Below are 19989 nucleotides of genomic sequence, written 5' to 3'. Positions count from 1 at the left end.
GAGGATTTAGGGAGCAAATTTCAAAGTTGAGTACGAGGAGATCTCGTGGTAGGGTTCAACATTCTGAAGGTTTTTGATGTGATAAGCTGAGGAAAGCTATTCCCATTAGTCAGTCAGTCAGTAACTGAAGCTCATCAATTAAAGTCACCACCAAAAGATCATTAATTTTCTGTTTCTTTTTTTCTCCCTCTTTTTTTTATCGTAGGCAAAGATCAAGAGGAAAATGGGGACTCCAACTACACCATGGTGCCCGGTCCACCTTTCAAGGAGGTCTGGCAGGTCAACCTTCGGCCCCGGGGCCTGGGTCAGTCGCGGAACATGAGCGGCATCTACCGGCTGTGCCTGACCGACAGGACCATCAACCTGGTGAAGCTCAACTCGGACGTGGCAGCCGTGGTGCTCCAGCTGATGAACATCCGGCGCTGTGGGCACTCGGAGAACTTCTTCTTCGTGGAGGTGGGCCGCTCGGCCGTCACGGGGCCCGGGGAGTTCTGGATGCAGGTGGACGACTCGGTGGTCGCCCAGAACATGCACGAGACCATCCTGGAGGCCATGAAGGCCATGAGCGAGGAGTTCCGGCTGAGGAGCAAGAGCCAGTCGTCCAGCTCCAACCCCATCTCTGTGCCGTCCAGGCGCCACCACCTGCCCAACCCGCCGCCCAGCCAGGTGGGCTTCTCCGCCAGGAGGAGCGGCACCACCTCGCCTGGTCAGCGGTACAGCTTCGCCAGGGCACGGACCTCCAGCGACGGCTGCAGTGCCACCTCCACCTCCCGCCCCGCCTCGGCGGACGAGGCGCCGTCCAGCCCCTCCCCCGGGCCGCCGCCCCGCCAGAGGCTGACCAAAGCCCACCCGCCCCTGGCCCAGACCAGGTCGACCCCCGACCCCATCGCCCGCCGCTCGCCCTGCGCCGCCAGCCCCGTCAGCCTCTCCTCCGGCGTCCACGGCTTGGAGTGCGCCTGCCCGCCGGCCCCCGGCTCGCCCTGTGACCGAGGCTTCTCCTCCTCCTCCTCCATCCCCTCCTCCTCCGACGGCGAGGAGGGGTACGGCTCCAGCCCCGGCTCCTGCGGCGGGTTCCCGCTGCCCGCGCCGGGCGGCCACCAGCACTGCCGCGACTACATCGCCATGGGCCGGCCGGCCTCGGCCGGGCAGGAGGACCCTCAGCGCCAGCGCAGGCTGCTCAGGCGGGCGTGCAGCCGGGGCGAGGAGGAGGTGGAGCGGGGCCTGAGCAAGCGCGCCTGGCTGGGCAGGGTGGCGCCGCGTGGCGGGAAGGCCGAGGGCCGGCCTGAGGCGTGGAGGCCCCCGGCCACCCCTGACCCCGCCGAGAGAGGGCGGAAGGAGGTGGCGGACAACGGCTACGTGGCCATGCTGCCTGGGGTGGTGACCGGCCAGGACCCGGGAGGCGACTACATGGCCATGACGCCCAAGGGCACCTCGGCACCCCGGCAGATCGAGAGCCTGGGAGCCGAAGACCCCCGCGGGACTGGCTACATGCTCATGTCGCCCAGCGGGAGCTGCTCGCCCGATGGCTGGGCCCTGCCCGGCAGTTCCAAGTCGCTGGCGGGCAGCAGTGACTACATGAACATGTCCCCCGCCAGCCGCTCGGCCTCCAGCACGCCCCCCTCCAGGCGCCACCCCCACCCCGCCCCGCCCTGCGGGGAGGAAGCCAAGGCGGCTGACTCCCGCCCCCATTGCTATCACTCTCTGCCCCGCTCCTACAAGCAGCCGGCCTCCGCTGCCTCCTCAGGCCAGCTCTCCTGCTGCTCCTCCTCCTCCACCAGTAGCAGCAGTGACAGCCTGGGGGAGGCCGAAAGCGGCCAGCCCCCCTCGGCGCCCCAGAGCGCCCAGGCCCCCTCCAGGCCCGGGAGGAGAGGGGGGTTTCCCCGCCCGGCCGGCCTCTACCTCGACGTGGCGAGGGCCAGCACCCTGCCGCGGAGGCGGGAGGCCCCCCTGCCCTCGGAGCCGCAGAGCCCCGGGGAGTACGTCAGCATCGAGTTCCGGTGTGAGCCGCGGGCCTGCCGCCCGCTGGCCAGGCCCGCCTCCTGTGTGGGTGGGCTCCAGCACCTCCCCGTGGCCCCGTCCGAATACGTCAACGTGGACTTTGGCCCCGCCGCCGGCTTCTGCCGCGAGGCTCCGGCGGCTCCGCTCGAGACCCAGCGCAGGATGCGCAGCCCCGTCCCCGCCGACGGGGCCGAGACAGCCTGCTGCCCGGGCGCAGCCCTGCCTGAGGGCGCCCGGGACCCCGCCGATGCGCCCGAGCCAAGCCACGACCCCCGCCAGGGCGCCCGGGTAGTCCGCTCCGACCCCCAGGGGCGCCGCCGCCACTGCTCTGAGACCTTCCTGACCGCCCCCTCGGCCCCCGCGCCCGCTGCACCCTTTGCTGACCATGTGAGGCGCCGTGGCTCCGCCTCCCTTGAGGGCGGCTGGTTGAAAGACGGCAACGCCGGCGGGGCAGAAAGGGGAGCCGCGGAGGAGCCGTGCCCCGGAATGTCACGGCACATGTCGATCGGCTTCGAGAACGGCCTGAACTACATTGACTTGGACCTGGGCACAGACAGCAGCTGTGTGGAGGGGTCGGCCTCACAGCCAAGACTTTACACGCAAGCGAACGGGAGCGCTGCCTTGAACACTTACGCCAGCATTGACTTTCACAAGTCCGAAGAATTAAGAAGCCATAAAAGTAACAAAGAAGGTGAGTGGCTTTTAGCGTTATCCCTGTTTCCACCAATTAATCTCATTAGGCTGCCTTCTGCTATCAATTTTATCCATCACCGACCCCAATGGGAACTTTCTGGTGTAAACATGGCACGTTGTGTAATGACATCCTCCCACCGCTGGGGGCGCCGCAACTTTTCCACCAGTGAGGCGGCGTAATAAAAGTTAACAAAAACAGAAAATTGCTGGAAAAACTCAGCAGGTCTGACAGCCTCTGTGGGGAGAGAAACAGAGTTAACGTTTCGAGTCCGTACGACTCTTCTTCAGAACTAAAGAGCAGTAGAAATATGGTGAAATATAAGCTGTTTAAGGGGGGGGGGGGGGCGGGGTGGGGGGTGGGACAGGTGAAGCTGGATAGAGGGGCCAGCGATAGGTGGAGGCAAAGGAGAGATTGCAAAAGATGTCGAAGGGGTGTTGATGGTGGATTTATTTCCATTCACTGTTTTATCCTCACCTTTTAGCCTATTTCAATCTTTTTCCCCCCACACCGTCCCCTCCCCCCACCCCCACTAGGGCCTCTGTCACTTGCTCATTCTGCTTTCTACTCTTAATGTCACCATTAGCACCTCCTTTAGCCAGTATCACCACCATCAACACCCCTTTGCCCTTTTCCTTATGAAATCTTTTGCCATCTCTTCCTTTGCCTCCACCTATCCCTGGCCTTTTACCCAGCTTCACCTGTCCCACCCCCCCTTATACAGTATATATTTCACCACGTGTCTACTTCTCTTTAGTTCTGAAGACTCGAAACGTTAACTCCGTCCTTCTCCCCACAGACGCTGTCAGAGCTGCTGAGTTTTCCCGGCAATTTTTGTTTTTGTTTCAGATTTCCGGCCTCCGCGGTATTTTGCTTTGGTCTTGGTGATAAAAGTTAAGATTGAATTTGCTTCCCCGGGCCTGTCAGGCAACGCATTCTAGATTGGAGAGCATTGGAAGAATTCCGTTTCTGCTCCTCTGGTTTCATGGTGCACGGGGTTCGTGGCCACAGCTTGGGGGTCTGGCTGGAAATTGACTGGGCTGCCTTGGTTACAGTGACATATATTTTACAAGGCTGGTAGCGAATGTCGTGTGCAAAAACAAAAATACCTGGAAACGCTCAGCAGGTCTGGCAGCGTCCGTGGAAGGGAGCACAGTCAACGTTTCGAGTCTCATGAACAGAACTGTTCTGTGGAAGAGTCATGCGGACTGGAAACGTTAACTGTGCTCCCTTCCACGGACGCTGCCAGACCTGCTGAGTTTTTCCGAGTATTTTTGTTTTTGTTTTCGATTTCCAGCCTCCGCAGTTTTTTGCTTTTAACTTGGTGAATGTCGTGTTTTGGCTGACGGATGGTGTTGAGTGTTTTTGCAATTAAGAACTGATGCAATCCCACCCCCCCCTCCAATCCCCACCCCAACCACCAACCTCAGTGTTGTTGCTCAGACTGGATTCCGAGGTCGGTTTCTAGCCTTTTAGCCATGGGGTGGAATCTGCATGCCAAGTGTGCCTATCCTTTTAAGGTCACAGGGTGGGGTGTTTGCCTGCAGAAGTGGTCGAAAAGGGCACATCCTGAAATCAATTAGAGCCCGGCCGTGGAGGGAAGTGTTCCATGGCTTTCAAATCAATCACGACCTCTTGTCCCTAGGGAGAGACCAGTTTATTAGCTGCGTACCGTGACGCCAACATTCACGGCCAGAGTAGAGGCAATTTCCCCTGTGAAACGCTGCTGTAAGCAATTGGGGATTGATTTTAGGCACGTATTGTCTAACTATCCTCCACTGACTTGCATCTTGCTGGAGAAATCACCCTGCACGAGGTGATTTTATTTTATTTATCAGGAGGTTTTGTAGTCTCAGTCCTGAGTTCTGTTTTCTGTAGATTGTAGACACTTTGTAATTAGATTCTGTAGACTGCTGTATAGTACGCTGTTTAAATAGACTCTGTAGACTGCTGTATAGTACGCTGTTTAAATAGACTCTGTAGACTGCTGTATAGTACGCTGTTTAAATAGACTCTGTAGACTGCAGTATAGTACGCTGTTTAAATAGACTCTGTAGACTGCTGTATAGTACGCTGTTTAAATAGACTCTGTAGACTGCTGTAGTCCTCTGTTTAAACAAACTCTGCAGACTGTTTGCTGTTGTGCGCTGTTTAACTAGACCCTCTCTGCGAACTAGACTTTTTGCTGTGAGTCCTACTTAAGTTCTCGTCGCCCCCAGATCCACTGGCTGACAAGAGTGTCAGAGGCTGTGCTGATTCACCTGGGGTCAGAAGAACCAGTGGGAAGCGACTCGCTCCCATGTGTGTTCCTTTTGACAGAAGAACGAGAGGTGATCTTCTTGAAACATGTCAGATCCTGAGGGGGGACTTGGCCAGGGTGGATGCTGAGAGGATGTTTCCTCTCGTGGGAGAGGCCAGAACTAAGGGACGCAGTTTAAAAATAAGGAGTCTCCTATTTAAGATGGAGGTGAGAAGTAATGTTTCCTCTCAGAGGATTGTAAGTCAATGGAACTCTCTTCCCCGGAGAGAGGCGGAGACAGGGTTGGTGAATGTTTTTAAGGCCGAGGTCGATAGATTCTTGACTAACGGACGGAAATGTGGAGTTGAGGGCACAATCAGATCAGCCTTGATCTTGTTGAATTGCAGAGCAGGCTCGAGGGGCCGAATGGCCTACTCCTGCTCTTAATTTGTATGTTTGTGACGCCTGAGCTGCGACCAGCACACGGGGAAGTAATTTTTAAAAACTCTTTCACGGGATGTGGGCGTCGCCGGCAAGGCCAGCATTTGTTGCCCGTCCCTAATTACCCCTTGAACTGAGTGGCTGGCTCGGCCCGTTTCAGAGGGGCATTTAAGAGTCAACCACATGTGGCTGTGTGGGCCTGGAGTCACATGTAGGCCAGACCGGGTAAGGACGGCAGATTTCCTTCCCCTAAAGGGGACATGAGTGAACCAGATGGGTTTTTACAACAATCGACAAGGGTTTCATGGTCATCATTAATGAGACGAGCTTCATATTCCAGATTTTTTTAAAAATTTGAATTTAAATTCTGCCGGCTGATGTGGGAATTTGAACCCCTGCCCCTAGAGCATTAGCCTGGGCCCAGTGACATAGCACCTATGCCACCCTCTCCTTCTCATCTCCTTTTGATCAGAGGCATTGGGTGGGGGAATGCAGTGATAAAGACAGTTCCCTCTACTTTTTATCCGTTCATGGGATGTGGGTGTCACTGTCTGGCTGGGCCCAGCATTTATTGCCCATCCCTAGTTGCCCCTTGAGAAGGTGGTGGTGAGCTGCCTTCATGAGCCGCTGCAGTCCATGTGGTGTAGGTACACCCACAGTGCTGTTAGGGAGGGAGTTCCAGGATTTTGACCCAGCGACAGTGAAGGTTACTTCACCTTTAAGTAAAACTGAGTTCATCAGGCAACATACACCCCTCCACTGCAGAGCATCATTACTTCATGGTACAGTTCCCTCAGTTTCCCCGCAAACTGACTGCAGTTTACACCTCTTTGGGATTTCTCACAACACCACACAGCCTGTGAAGCAAAAAATATGCATTTATATAGCACCTTTTCACGACCGAAGGACATCCTGAAATGCTTTACATATAATGAAGCGCTGTCAGTCTTGACAGTTTGCACACAGCAAGATCCCACAAACAGCACCAAGTTGCTTGACCAGTTAACCTGTTTTCATTGTCGTTGGTTGAAGGGTAAACATCATCCACAGGGCAGCAGGGAGACCTCCCTCTTATCTCCTTAGACCTCCCGGGATCTTTTAGATTAACTCGAGAGGGCCGATGGGGCTTCGGTTTAACGTCTCAACTGAAAGACAGTGCGGCTGCCCATCAGTACCGACGCTCGGACAGTGCAGCTGCCCGTCAGTGCCGACGCTCGGACAGTTCGGCGCTCCCTTGGCACCGGCCCACAGACAGTGTAGCACTCCCTCGGCACAGGCACTGAATGGTGCTGTGTTGTAGTACAACCTCTGAATTTATACACAGTTCTCATGGTCACTGACTCAACTGAACAAAGAGGTATTTTTCCTGGTTTTTAATTATCTTTGTGAGGCACCTTGTGACATGTTTGCTTTGTAACGGTGAATTGTGGCTCCTTTTGTTGTACTTCCCACACGGTGCTGAAGTGCCAGCAATCTCTGAAATTAAATTACCTGTTCATGCTTCAGTTTAACCGGAGGCGCTGTCTGGGTGTCTGCCCGGGGAACAGAATAGCAGATGTAGGTGGGGTTAGATTTTTGTGGTGCCATTGCAGTCAAATATCCTCACTCTCTACCCATGTAATACATTGGTGCTTTGAGAGAGTTGCTGAAGGACACTTCGCACCTGTGGAAGCTGTGCCTCTCCCGTCCCCCACCCCGTCACCCCCACCCCACCCCCAAACCCCAGCTAGGGCCAGCAGAAGGTGAGGTAACCACAGAGGCGGCTATGGTCAGTGAGGGAACACATTGGAGGCAACGGCTGGGCAAGAATGGGTTAACGTTCCCTTCCCACTGGTGAGCTGCTGACAGAGTCTCGGTTACTCCGTGTCCTTCGCAGCTTCTCCCTCCTCGTCAGAGGAGAAAGTGGCATGTTTTAGGAAATAGCTGTTAGTGTGAACGAGTGAAGCAGTGTTCACCACAGCCCACGTCTGTCACTGCTTCGACCACACAGTCAGCAGATGAGCAGCCCTGACTCCGCAGGGTGACGCCCGGGGAATTATTGACCAGTTATTAGGCATTGGTGGACTCGGGTGGGGAGAGATTCCGACTTTTGTTCACCTGGCACAGCCACGTCAGCTTTTTTTGTTTCCTGCCTTCACTGTGTGCCATGGCTCGGTGAGTCAGGCTCCTGTCTGGTGCTTACAGGTTGAAGGCCCATTCTGTTAACCTCACCATACAATTCAGGCCAACACTCCAATTGGCAGTGTTGAGGGAGTGCATCATTGTCTGAGATACCATCTCCTGGATGAGACAGGGGGTCCTCCCTTAGCCGACGTGATTCTCCCATGTCCTGGGCTGCAGGTCGCTGGGGCACAGTTTATCACGAATTTTGAATACTCAGACCCAGTGCAAACAATAAAAAAAAACACAGGGCAGCCAAGCACACACACTGGACGTCACTGCCCGCTGCCCTATCAGACTGGTCCCATTAACCACCCCACCACCCCCGAGCCCTCAGGTTCACAAGTTTCTTCACTCCCCTAATCTCTCGGGTCATTCCCTGCCACTGTCACAGATCATAACCCCCACCCCACCCATCGCACAGGCTCGATCGTATCCCCCGCCCGCTCTTTCACACTCCCCCACACCAATGTGTCCCTTAATTATTTTTCCCCGAGAGTTGCCCACCCTGGTGAAAGCTCACTATTTCGATGAAGTCAATACCTTACAGAAGACTGCAGAGAGGGGTTACTGAGTGACAGTGTGAGGGAGCTGCATTAACATCAGTAGAGATACAGTCAGTAACACAGGGCGCTTGGGGGGAGAGGGGTTACTGAGTGACAGTGTGAGGGAGCTGGATTAGCATCAGTAGAGATACAGTCAGTAACACAGGGCGCTTGGGGGGAGAGGGGTTACTGAGTGACAGTGTGAGGGAGCTGGATTAACATCAGTACAGATACAGTCAGTAACACAGGGCGCTTGGGGGGAGAGGGGTTACTGAGTGACAGTGTGAGGGAGCTGGATTAACATCAGTAGAGATACAGTCAGTAACACAGGGCGCTTGGGGGGAGAGGGGTTACTGAGTCACAGTGTGAGGGAGCTGGATTAACATCAGTAGAGATACAGTCAGTAACACAGGGCGCTGGGGGGAGAGGGGTTACTGAGTGACAGTGTGAGGGAGCTGGATTAACATCAGTAGAGATACAGTCAGTAACACAGGGCGCTGGGGGGAGAGGGGTTACTGAGTGACAGTGTGAGGGAGCTGGATTAACATCAGTAGAGATACAGTCAGTGACACAGCGGACATTTGGTCATTTAAATTCTGCCTGCGTTGACACTGTAGATTGAAGGAGATCAAGCAATGGATTCAGTGATGGGGCGAAAGCTTTTTGGCAGCAATCTCAGTGCTGAGTAAACGCTGAGGAGCTCACTCTGCTCAGTATCCTGTCGACTGTTCAGTGGAAGGTGCGACACCCCTTCCGTTGACTGACTATCTGAGAGTGGTTGACCTGTTGCTTCATTGATCTGCTCACCACCTCCCCCCCCACCCCCCCCCCAGACTCTGAAGGTACATCGGATGTTTGCTGGCAGAATTCTCTGCAATACTGCAGCTCCCAGTCGACGCTGGGTCCTTGCAGTGGAGCATGTGGCTGGGTATAAATACAGGGTGGGGGTGGGTCGCTGATCATATCAGGCTTGTGGCAAAGAAGTTGAAGTGGATTAGTTTTTTAGCTCGACCCCTGCGCCCCCCCCCTCGAAGGTGCTGCAGCCGGGTTGGTGCAGATTTCGGGTGCTTTCCGCGGTGATCGGCCCCAAGTAGCCGTTGGCAGTGTGAGCTGTGTCGATTGGGTGTTGGGCTGAAACTCACACAGGCTGCCCCTGCACTAAGTAGACTGTTAACCCTGGGTGAGTTAAGGGGCGGGCAAACCATAAAGCAGCAATAAGACCCAGGCTGCACATCTTTCCACCTCAGACTATGCAATCATTCATCCAAACACTCAGCCCAAGTGCAAACAGTAAAAACACAGGGCAGTCAAACACACACTGTACACAGAGGAGATAAGAGCTTTTATCGTTCTGTCTCCAGGTGAGATTAGCTTGTGATTAGGTGCACTTTAGACAGCTGAGTATTAAAACCACTTGATCGCAGTTTAAATGTATGCTTAGAACCCTAATTATAACATGGAATCAGAGAATACTACAGCTTGGAAGGAAGCCATTCAGCCTTCGATGCTGTGCTGCCCCACTCCCTGGCCCTTTCCCCATACCCCTGCATTATTTTTCTGGCAAGTCTATATGCCACAGGAGTGAATGGGAAGGGCTATTTTATTTTAGTCCATTTTATTATCTGCCCTGGCTCAGTGGGTTGCATTCTCGCCTCCAAGTCAGAAAGTCATGGGTACAAGCCCCACTTAGAAGTCTTGAGCACAAAACCCAGGTAAACGGTCCCTGTGCCAGTACTGAGGGAGTTCTGCACTGTCCGAGAGTCAGTACTGAGGGAGTTCTGCACTGTCCGAGAGTCAGTACTGAGGGAGTTCTGCACTGTCCGAGAGTCAGTACTGAGGGAGTGCTGCACTGTCAGAGGGTCAGTACTGAGGAAGTGCGGCACTGTCAGAGGGTCAGTACTGAGGGAGTTCTGCACTGTCGGAGGGTCAGTACTGAGGGAGTGCGGCACTGTCAGAGGGTCAGTACTGAGGAAGTGCGGCACTGTCAGAGGGTCAGTACTGAGGGAGTTCTGCACTGTCGGAGGGTCAGTACTGAGGGAGTGCGGCACTGTCAGAGGGTCAGTACTGAGGGAGTGTGGCACTGTCAGAGGGTCAGTACTGGGGGAGTGCTGCACTGTCCGAGGATCAGTACTGAGGGAGTGCTGCACTGTCAGAGGGTCAGTACTGAGGGAGTGCTGCACTGTTGGAGGGTCAGTACCGAGGGAGTGCTGCACTGTCAGAGGGTCAGTACTGGGGGAGTGCTGCACTGTCCGAGGATCAGTACTGAGGGAGTGCTGCACTGTCAGAGGGTCAGTACTGAGGGAGTGCCGCACTGTCAGAGGGTCAGTACTGAGGGAGTGCTGCACTGTCAGAGGGTCAGTACTGAGGGAGTGCTGCACTGTTGGAGGGTCAGTACTGAGGGAGTGCTGCACTGTCAGAGGGTCAGTACTGAGGGAGTGCTGCACTGTCAGAGGGTCAGTACTGGGGGAGTGCTGCACTGTCCGAGGATCAGTACTGAGGGAGTGCTGCACTGTCAGAGGGTCAGTACTGAGGGAGTGCTGCACTGTCGGAGGGTCAGTACTGAGGGAGTGCTGCACTGTCAGAGGGTCAGTACTGGGGGAGTGCTGCACTGTCCGAGGATCAGTACTGAGGGAGTGCTGCACTGTCAGAGGGTCAGTACTGAGGGAGTGCGGCACTGTCGGAGGGTCAGTACTGAGGGAGTGCGGCACTGTCCGAGGATCAGTACTGAAGGAGTGCGGCACTGTCGGGGGGCCAGTACTGAGGGAGTGCTGCACTGTCAGAGGGTCAGTACTGAGGGAGTGCGGCACTGTCGGATGTGCCATCTTTTCTCCAGCTGCACTCTTAGGGGGATGTGAAACACCCTATGGTCAGCATTTCAGGGAAAGTTCAGGAGAGTTGTGCCTGGTTCCCTCTGAACACTCCTTCCTCCTCCCAACCAACGCTGCAAAAACGCAAAGAAAAGTTGAAAATACTGCAACTAGAGAAACCAAATTAACATTTCAGATCATCGATGGCCTTTTGTCAGAATTGAAGCATTTCCGGCATCTTCTGTGTTTATTCCAGATTTCCAGGACACACGGAATTTTGCCTTTACGTCATGGAAACAATATGTCTGGCCCTTTATTGCATTCCCGTTCGTGGGATCTTGCTGTGCACCAATTGGCTGCCGCGTTTTCCTGCCTTATAACAGTGACTATACTTTGAAAGTACTTCATTGGCTGTAATGGGTTTTTAGGTGTCCTGAGGCTGTGGAAGGTGTTGTAGTTCTGCCAGTCTTGCTTTCTTTGTAGATCAAGTGTCAGAGGATAGTACATGGCAATGAAGGAGGCCGTTCAGCCCGTCGTGGCTCTGCTGGTTCTTTGAAAAAGCTGTCAGATTGGTCCCACTTTCTCTGCTCTTTTTCCCTGTAGCCGTGCAAACCTTTCCCCCTGCAATTCCGTTTGGAACGTCACGATTGACGTCACCGTGTATGTGGAGCGTCAAAGGCCTAAGACGAACTCCCAACTTGTGCAGGGCAACTCACTGGCATGCTCCGGTTGATGGCTCACTCAGCGCACTTGCTTGTGTACCCTGTTTTCTGTTGTTGAATCATAACAGCTCAGGGAGGAGGTGACCATTCTGGCCACCTCCCCTGCCCCGTGCCTCCGAGCAAAGGAGGGACGCGCAGGGTCCCAGGGAGAAAACTGGAGAATGGCACTTAAGCGAATTGCTCATTTGGAGAGCTGCTGCAGACACGATGGGCTGAATGGCCTCCTTCGGCACTGTATCAATTCTGCGAACTATCCAAATACAGTAGTCCCGCCATCGCCCATTCCTCTATAGCCCTGAAAATTCCCCCCCTTCAAATATTTTGTCTTGGCCCTTTTGAAAAGTTACTGTTGTACTCCTTTTCCAGGCAGCACATTTCATACATTAGGGCCTATTCTCACTGGAAAAGAAAACTTCTGAGAGGTGGAATTATAACTGTTGCAGATTCTGAAGGGACTCGATTATATCCACCATGCCAAGTGGTTTCACCGTGCCCAGAACATGAGGAGCAGAGGGCATGCCCTGCTCTCGAGACGCGGGAAATTAAATACAAATCTGCAAAATAATTGGGTATTTTAAACTCCCAGGGCAGGCAGGATGGCAGGGGATGTTAAGACTCGACCTCCACGTATTCAGATTTAACGGGGTTGGGTCGTGGGTGGGGAAGTGGTTGGGGTGGGGGGAGGTGCTCACATGCAGAAGCAGGCCCCTCATCCAAAGATGATAGGGGCTGCATGGATCCAATTTTTTGGGAAGTGCCTATCTCGCCCTATATGTCAAGCAGGAGGGACAGGAGTATTTCTATTCCCCCCCCCACCCCACCCCTCCTGAGCTGACCTGTTGATCAGTCCCTGTGATCTTCCCACAGCATCTTGATCTCTGCAGCTTTGACCAGTCTATCCCCAGGTTTTGGAGTGGGGGATGGGGGTTCAGGATTAATTCGAACAAACTTGGTGGGCAGGACTTCAGGGAAACCTGTACTTCCTAGATTCTGGGCCGCTACATCTTCCACGTCTTCCCCGCTTCCTGGTGAATACCTGGGCCATTGTTTCAGAATATTAACGGTCAGCTCATGGATCGAGCTCCCACGGGAGATACTGCGAGCACTGCCATTGACTCATTCAAATACAAATTGGGTAGTTTTTCAGAAAATAAAATTTTGGGATGCAGTATTGGATTAATTGGAGGCACGATGAGGGGTGAGAGTCGCCTGCTTGGGAGAGTTTGGTGACGCTGGATCTCTAGTTTTCCAATGTCTCCACCACGGGTTTCCCTCCCCTCCAATCTGGCTCCGTTGTGGACTCCTTGATCGGGATCGATCACAGTGATTGGTCAATAACTCCATTATCATTGGATGATGATGATGATGATTGCCAGAGAATCAGCAGCAAAATGGATGGATCTTTGTCCTTTCTCGGTTTGAAATGCCCACATTCCTTCACATCCTCAGGACACCCAGAGTGCTTCGCGGCCAGTGAATTTCATTTTGAAGTCGGTCACTGTTCTTATGCACAGCACGATCGTACAGGCAGCAATTAGTCAAATTTTAAGGTGATCTGCTTTTGGTGTTGGTGCCATAAGAAGTGAATGGGAAGTGGTTTGATCCATTGGGATTGTGTACAATGGGAGTGAATGGGAAGGAGTTTGATCCTTTGGGATTGTGTATAGTATAAGTGAGTGAAAAGCTTATTCCATGAATAACCTATGCAGTCGTAGTGAATGGAAATAAGTTTAGTCTATTGGGATTCTCTGCAACTGTAGTAATTTCATAACTAATGTGAGAGAGCAACATAAAAGCCCTGCTATTGAGAGACAGCCAGTGCAGGAGAGAGGCAGACCAGGGAGAGAGAGAGTGCAAAAGGCAGATTGGTAGAAAGAGGCAGGTATGCAGAAGTAGACAAGGGAGACATGGAGAAGGGCCATCAGCAAGAAAGAGACACTGGGTGATGTGGAGAGAGAGAGAAAGAGGCAAAGGGGGAAAATGGGGGGACGGAGAAAGACAAAGGCAAAATGAGAGAACGTTGATGCTGGGGTGGTGAGCGGGAGGGTTGGGGGCAGGCAAGAGAAGACAGAGCAACTGTGGGAGAATGAGATGGAGAGAGCTGAGTGAGTCGGTCTGAATGTAAAGGTGCATCGTCATCATCAGGATCATACAGAGACACGCTGAGTATTGCACAACACCACAAACCTACAATCAAACAGGAGCGCACGGCCTTGTTAGTTAATCAGCCGATTATCGGTAACTTGATAAATCGGTCACCATTTGAAAGGACTGAGTTGATTCTAGATGGCTATCTTCAGAGAACAGTAAAGGAGAAAGAGCATTTGGAAAAATTACCCAATCCCACATGAATGTGATTGAGGGACCCAGCGGCTGGCTTGTGGCATTGCTTGAAACCTCTGCTGCATTATGAGGGCTTCATGTACCATGCGGTGTAGTATCCTGCTACTGAAGTAGAGCAGTACATAAATCAGTGTGTTCTCTTTAAGACTGTGGTGTAATTGTTATGTCTTCTTGGGTCAGTTAAAGGGTAATTGGGTGTTTGATCAGACAAAAATTATTGACCCCCATTTCCTTCACTCCTTTGGTGGCTGTACGTTCAACTCTGGAAATCCCTCCATGAAGCTCTGTGTGGCTCTCGCACACACTCGCTCCCGGTTGTGCACACTTGATCTCGCTGGTGCGTGGGGGAGGGGGAGTAGGCATGGAAGAGAGAGATGGAGAGGGAGAGTGTGCGCACGACAGAGGAGGAGCGCGTGTGCAAGAGAGCACAAGCGCTTGCGAGAGAGAGTGAGAGCGCGCGTGTGGATACGAGTGAAGGGGAGCATGCACGCATGTGAGAGAGAGAGAGAAGGGGAGTGGGAGTGCGCGCGAGAGAGAGAAGGGAGCACATGCGCATACGAGTGAGGGGGAGCGCACACGTGCGTGAGAGAGAGAGGGGGACTGAACGTACAAGAGAGGAGGGCAGTGTGAGCATGAGAGGGAGGGAGGGGGAAAGAGGGAGGGAGTGCGCGTATGCGAGAGCGAGCGAGGGAGTGGGTGTGAAAGAGAGAGCACCTGTGATCGTGAGAGAGCGTGGGCGAGAGCGGGAGGGAGGGAGCGCGGGAGAGAGAGCACATGTATGCCTCAGAGAGAGTATGTGAGAAAGAGACTGAGAGTGCGCATGCCTGTGCGCACCTTCCCACGCCCGCGCGTGCCTCCTCCTGCTTGTGGCAGGTGCACAATTTGCCAGTCTAGTGTTTGACAGCACTTGTGGCAGGCGACTTGAATTGGCGTAGAATATCCTGAAGGATTAAAGGCCACAAAAACAGCCAAGATATTAATCAAGTCATTAGCTGGTTTCTTAAGCGTCACACAGTCAGTAAAATTGTACACATCCATACCCTGGACTCTTATATATAGACAGCCAGCTTGTGAGATCTCTTGTACGAATCTAATAGGATTATTAGAAGGGCAAAGAATAAATTAGAAATATAATTGTTAGCTATGGCTCAGTGGGTCGCACTCTTCCTCTCATTCGAAAGGTTGTGGGTTTAAATTCCACTCCAGATACTTGAACATAAAACCCCAGGCCGGCACTCCCTGAGCCTGTACTGATGGAGTGCTGCACTCTCAAAGGCGCTGCCTTTCAGCTGAGACTGAGGCCCTGTCTGTCCTCTCAGCCGGATGTCAAAGATACTGCGGCACTAATTTAAAGAAGAGCGCACAGGAGTTCTCCCTCATGCGCTGGTCAAGGTTTATCTCTCAACCAAGTTCCTTTTTTTAAAAAAAAAAGATTATCTGGTCCCCATCGCATTGCAGTTTGTGGGATCTTGCTGTGTGCAAATTGGCTGCCGGCGTTTCCTACATTACCGCAGTGACTACACTTCAAAAGCAGCTGGAAGAATAATCCCAGCTTCTCCATCCTCTCCACTTAGCTGATGTTCCTCATTCCAGTAAAATCTCCGCACTCTCTCCAAGGCCTTGACATCCTTCCTAAAGTGTGGTGCCCAGAATTGGACACAGGCCGCCAGCTGTGGACTAACCAATGATTTATAAAGTTATTTAAGGTAACGTGTGCCCTGTTTATTCTCGGCACGGAGACAACATTTTTTTCCCAAGTTAGCAAAAAAAAAATAAAAGCGGGACCCGGGATAAAAACATCCTCCCGCTGGATTGACTTCAGTCCTGAGAAACGCAGCCACACTCCAGCCGTGAAGTGTTTTGTTTGGATTGGGCCCTTTGTGGACTGTGCCTAACAACCTGCTGGCCAAGTCTCAGTTAGACACTCAAAGCAGGCGCCATTTTAAAGTAACCTGCCCTCCTTGTGGGCGAGGGTGGGGGAACTGATGGCATCGAGGGCAGTGCTGGTTTTACAACCCGCCTGACTTCACCCTGCCCTGAAGTGGCCGTGGCGTAACATCGAGCTGGGCTCGTGAGACGAGGGTTCCGTTCCATCCCGTGGGATTCCCGACTGGAGCGTTTATTTCCGAAGGGCCTCCTTCTTGAAGCGGGGGGAGTTTCTGCATCTGCCGAGTAGCAAGTTTGACGGTAATAGAGAGTGGTTTCTCCTGGACTGGGAATCCTGTAGGTACGAGCAAACAGCCAAGTGACTGGACCGCCGTGTGCGGTACAGTCGCATTCTGCCACTTTGTGAGATATGTGACCTAATCCATGTACCTGCCTTTCCCCCATATCCCTTAGATTTTTGTTAACCGAAGGCATTATTAGTCTCACCCTTAGAATTAATCATTCATCCAGTGTCAGTTATCCTTTGCCAAAGAGAGTTTCAAACTTCTAACACCCTTTGCTGTAGAAATATTGCTTAATTTCGCTACTGAAAGGTGACGCTGTAATTCTTAGTCTCTGACCTCTCGTGCTAGACCGTCCAACCGGTGGAAAGAGTTCCTCTCAATCTACCCCAAGTGTTCCACTTAATGTCTTGAAAGCTCCGAACAAATGACCCCTTAACCTTCTAGGTTCCAGTGAGTACAGCCCTGGTTTGTGTAATCTTTTCCTCACGCTTGGTGTCTGGGTATTGTTCTGATAAATCAACACTGCAACCCCTACAAGGTCAGTACACCCTTCAAGTTCCGATGCCCAGAATTGGGGACACTGCTCCAGCTGTGCTCATTCAAGAGAGGGGGATCCTGACGTTTTTACCCAGTCTGACCTTCACGTGACTCCAGTCCCAACACTGTGCGGCTGACCCATAAGGCTCAAGGTGCTGTGATGTTGAGGTGGTCTTGTTTTTTTTTTTACCTTCGGCCTGGTCCAGTGCAGACTTGGCCTGTGTTTTGAGGCTCGCTCGCTCGCTCGCTCTTGGCACCGTCTTCTTGTTCCTGTCACGGCGAGCCGCCAGTTCTGTGGGAGGTGTGGGGGTTTGTGTAGGTCAGTTGTGCCGAATGAGAAGGCCTGGCGTGCTCCATTTAGACCCTTGGGGTATCACTGCATTGTATCCTCAGTCGCTTCACAGTTGCCTCTCTCTCTCTCTCTCTCCCTGTTTCTCTCTCAGTCTCTCCCGCTCCCACTGTCTGGGCCCCATCTCACGGTGTCTCTCCACCTCTCTTGCTACCTCTTTCGGCACGTCTGCCTATCAGTCTTTCTCTCCTTCTCTCCAGTAAGTGCAGACCCTTTGATGTTGACTTTAGGCAGACAGCGCCTTGCCGGGCCTCGTACCCCTGGTTATTTTTCTTTGCCCTCCTCTCACTGATACGTTCAGCTCTCTGAACTGATAACTCTCAGTCCCACTGGCACAAAACTACTATTCGCAAACGCTGGGGCAGAGATACTGAGTGCCGGCTGGCTATTTCACTGCAGAAGGCATCACAGCCGAGTTCACTCCTGCAGGGGCCTGACGCGCGCACAGCTTTCCATTGGGGTTAATGCGGAGTGATTGGGAAGGCAAACTGTTATTCCCACCCACTCCTCGGAGGGCAGTGTAAATAGTGGAAGGTTTTACGGGCCTATTAACAAGTCACAGCCTGACCGCTCCTTCCCTGGCCCTAACCATCTTTCTACCGGCAGCCCTTGGAGCGGCGGGAGGATTTTGTGGGCTCCCACAGCCTGTGCCGAGAGGAGAGGGGATTCACCAGCACCCACTGGATGTGAGTATCCCCCTAACGTCCAGAATGCAGAGCTGCAGAGCCGGTTTCCTGACTGTCTGAGGCAGGGCTTGAATCCGGAATCTTCTGAGCCAGAGGCGGAAATGCTAAGCACTGAGCTAAAGGCTTTCTGATGGAGGATGTATGTCCATTGGCACCAGTCGGTCAGGCACTGAGATCACCCCCTTTCAGTCTATATGATGAAAGACACACGCTTTGTACAAACACCTTCCACAACCCCAGGCTGTCTCAAAGTGCACTACTGCAACCAGTGAAGTACTCGTTGAAGTATAGCCACAATTGTAATGTAGCCTACTTGCGCACAGCAGGATCCCACAATCAGCCATGAGATGATGACCAGGCAATCTGTTTCAGTCTGGGTAGCAATCTCCCTATTTGGGGTCAGAAGGGCCGTGGGCCCAAGTCCCCTCCAGGTTCACGCTCCCGGTGCAGCACCTGACGGAGCCCCGCTCTGTCGTAGGTGCGATATCTCGTGTGACATTAAACTGCCTGTTGAATGGATGTACGATGCTGTGGCCAGCATTTCAAAGAAGCGTAGAGCATTCTGCCCAGAATCCTAGGTCAGCATTCATCCCTTGGCCAACATAATTGTAAATAAAATCAGGTTATCTGGTTGCTTATCTCGTTCTGCTGTTTGTGGGGTCTGGCTGTGTGCAGATTGCTGTGTTGAACAATGTCTGCGCTTCATAAGAGTCTTTCATCGGCAGCAAAGTGCTTGGGGTGTAATGATGTTGTGAAATACATTGGATTTATGAAAGTCTTATCCCCTGTTGGTGGACATGTTTATGGTTAATGGTTACCGAGCACTTCTTGGAAGCTTTTGGTGGTTCGTTGAAATCTCTTCTCCTGCTCGACATAAGATAAAGACGGAGGCCCCACTTGGCAGGAATGGAGAGCGAAGGGCAGCTCGGAGGGCGGTGGCCCTTCCTGGAAGGACATTTCCAAGCGTTGAGAAACCTCACTCCCAACTCCTCGTGGTCGGGACCAGCAAACAACAGCCAGGGAGGGGCCGGCACAATTTAGTTCCCTTCTTAAAAGAATGAACAAAGAGAGGTGTGGGGTGTTCGTGCTCAGGAATGGAACACTTTCCCTCACAGTATCCTGACATCTGTGCTCAGGACAGGTACAGCACGGGGTTAGATACAGAGTAAAGCTCCCTCTACACTGTCCCCATCAAACACTCCCAGGACAGGTACAGCACGGGGTTAGATACAGAGTAAAGCTCCATCTACACTGTCCCCATCAAACACTCCCAGGACAGGTACAGCACGGGGTTAGATACAGAGTAAAGCTCCCTCTGCACTGTCCCCATTAAACACTCCCAGGACAGGTACAGCACAGGGTTAGATACAGAGTAAAGCTCCCTCTACACTGTCCCCATCAAACACTCCCAGGACAGGTACAGCACGGGGTTAGGTACAGAGTAAAGCTCCCTCTACACTGTCCCCTTCAAACACTCCCAGGACAGGTACAGCACGGGGTTAGATACAGAGTAAAGCTCCCTCTACACTGTCCCCATCAAACACTCCCAGGACAGGTACAGCACGGGGTTAGATACAGAGTAAAGCTCCCTCTACACTGTCCCCATCAAACACTCCCAGGACAAGTACAGCACGGTGTTAGATACAGAGTAAAGCTCCCTCTACACTGTCCCATTAAACATAAGGATGAGATATTAAGATATTTTTCAGAGTTTCCCTCTCCGCACTGGCTGTGGAGGGTGACGGGGTGGGTTTCAGGCCATGGGGCGATAGATGGAATGAGCCCTGTCACTAAAGATTTCTTTCAGGGAGCGGGCAGGAGCTGGTTTATTTGGAGGACCATATTTGGACTAGGGCTAAGTTTAGCTCTGGGTTTGGCTCAATGACATCTCAGCGGAAAGGAGCTGATTCCTCAGGCTTGTTCCTGAATGCTGAGCCCCACAGTTTACCGTCTCCGCAGATTGGATTTGGTAGGGCATTCAGCACCTTCAGGTTGACCTGCCCAGTGTGTTATGATGTTGAGGATAATGAACTGCGGAGTAGAGTTCCATTTGTTTCTTCTCTGCTTAAATACAAGGATGTGTTTTCTTTGCCCCTGTCACTATCGTTTTAGACTCTCCCTCCACGAGATCTCTGACAGGGACCAGCATCACACCTGCCCCTCACTCAAAGTCCCATTCTTCATGTGCGAGCGTTGGCATTGAGCAGGTTAACAGGGCTGTTACATATTGCAGTGAGCTGTGGATTGCTGTTCTAGAGGATTAGTCGTGAAAAGTGGAGAGGTTATGTTGAACTTGTATG

At 52.9% G+C, this 19989-nt stretch overlaps 1 protein-coding gene across 1 annotated transcript in view; it reads left to right on the top strand.

The window, feature by feature from the left end:
* Window positions 1–205: 205 nt before the first annotated feature.
* LOC144673213 (insulin receptor substrate 1-B-like) overlaps window positions 206–19989 on the top strand; it is a gene marked incomplete at its 5' end in the record, with an annotated part of 92936 nt that continues 73152 nt past the window's right edge. The window contains one exon of the mRNA XM_078535159.1: window positions 206–2689. Within this exon, the coding sequence (XP_078391285.1) occupies window positions 206–2689 (2484 nt within the window). The remainder of the gene's footprint in view (window positions 2690–19989) is intronic.

This window comes from Cetorhinus maximus, unplaced genomic scaffold (assembly GCF_964194155.1).
Source record: "Cetorhinus maximus unplaced genomic scaffold, sCetMax3.hap1.1 HAP1_SCAFFOLD_315, whole genome shotgun sequence".
Lineage (NCBI taxonomy): Eukaryota > Metazoa > Chordata > Chondrichthyes > Lamniformes > Cetorhinidae > Cetorhinus > Cetorhinus maximus.
The sequence above is the reverse complement of the archived record's forward strand: the minus strand, read 5'-3'. Positions and strand labels throughout refer to the sequence as shown.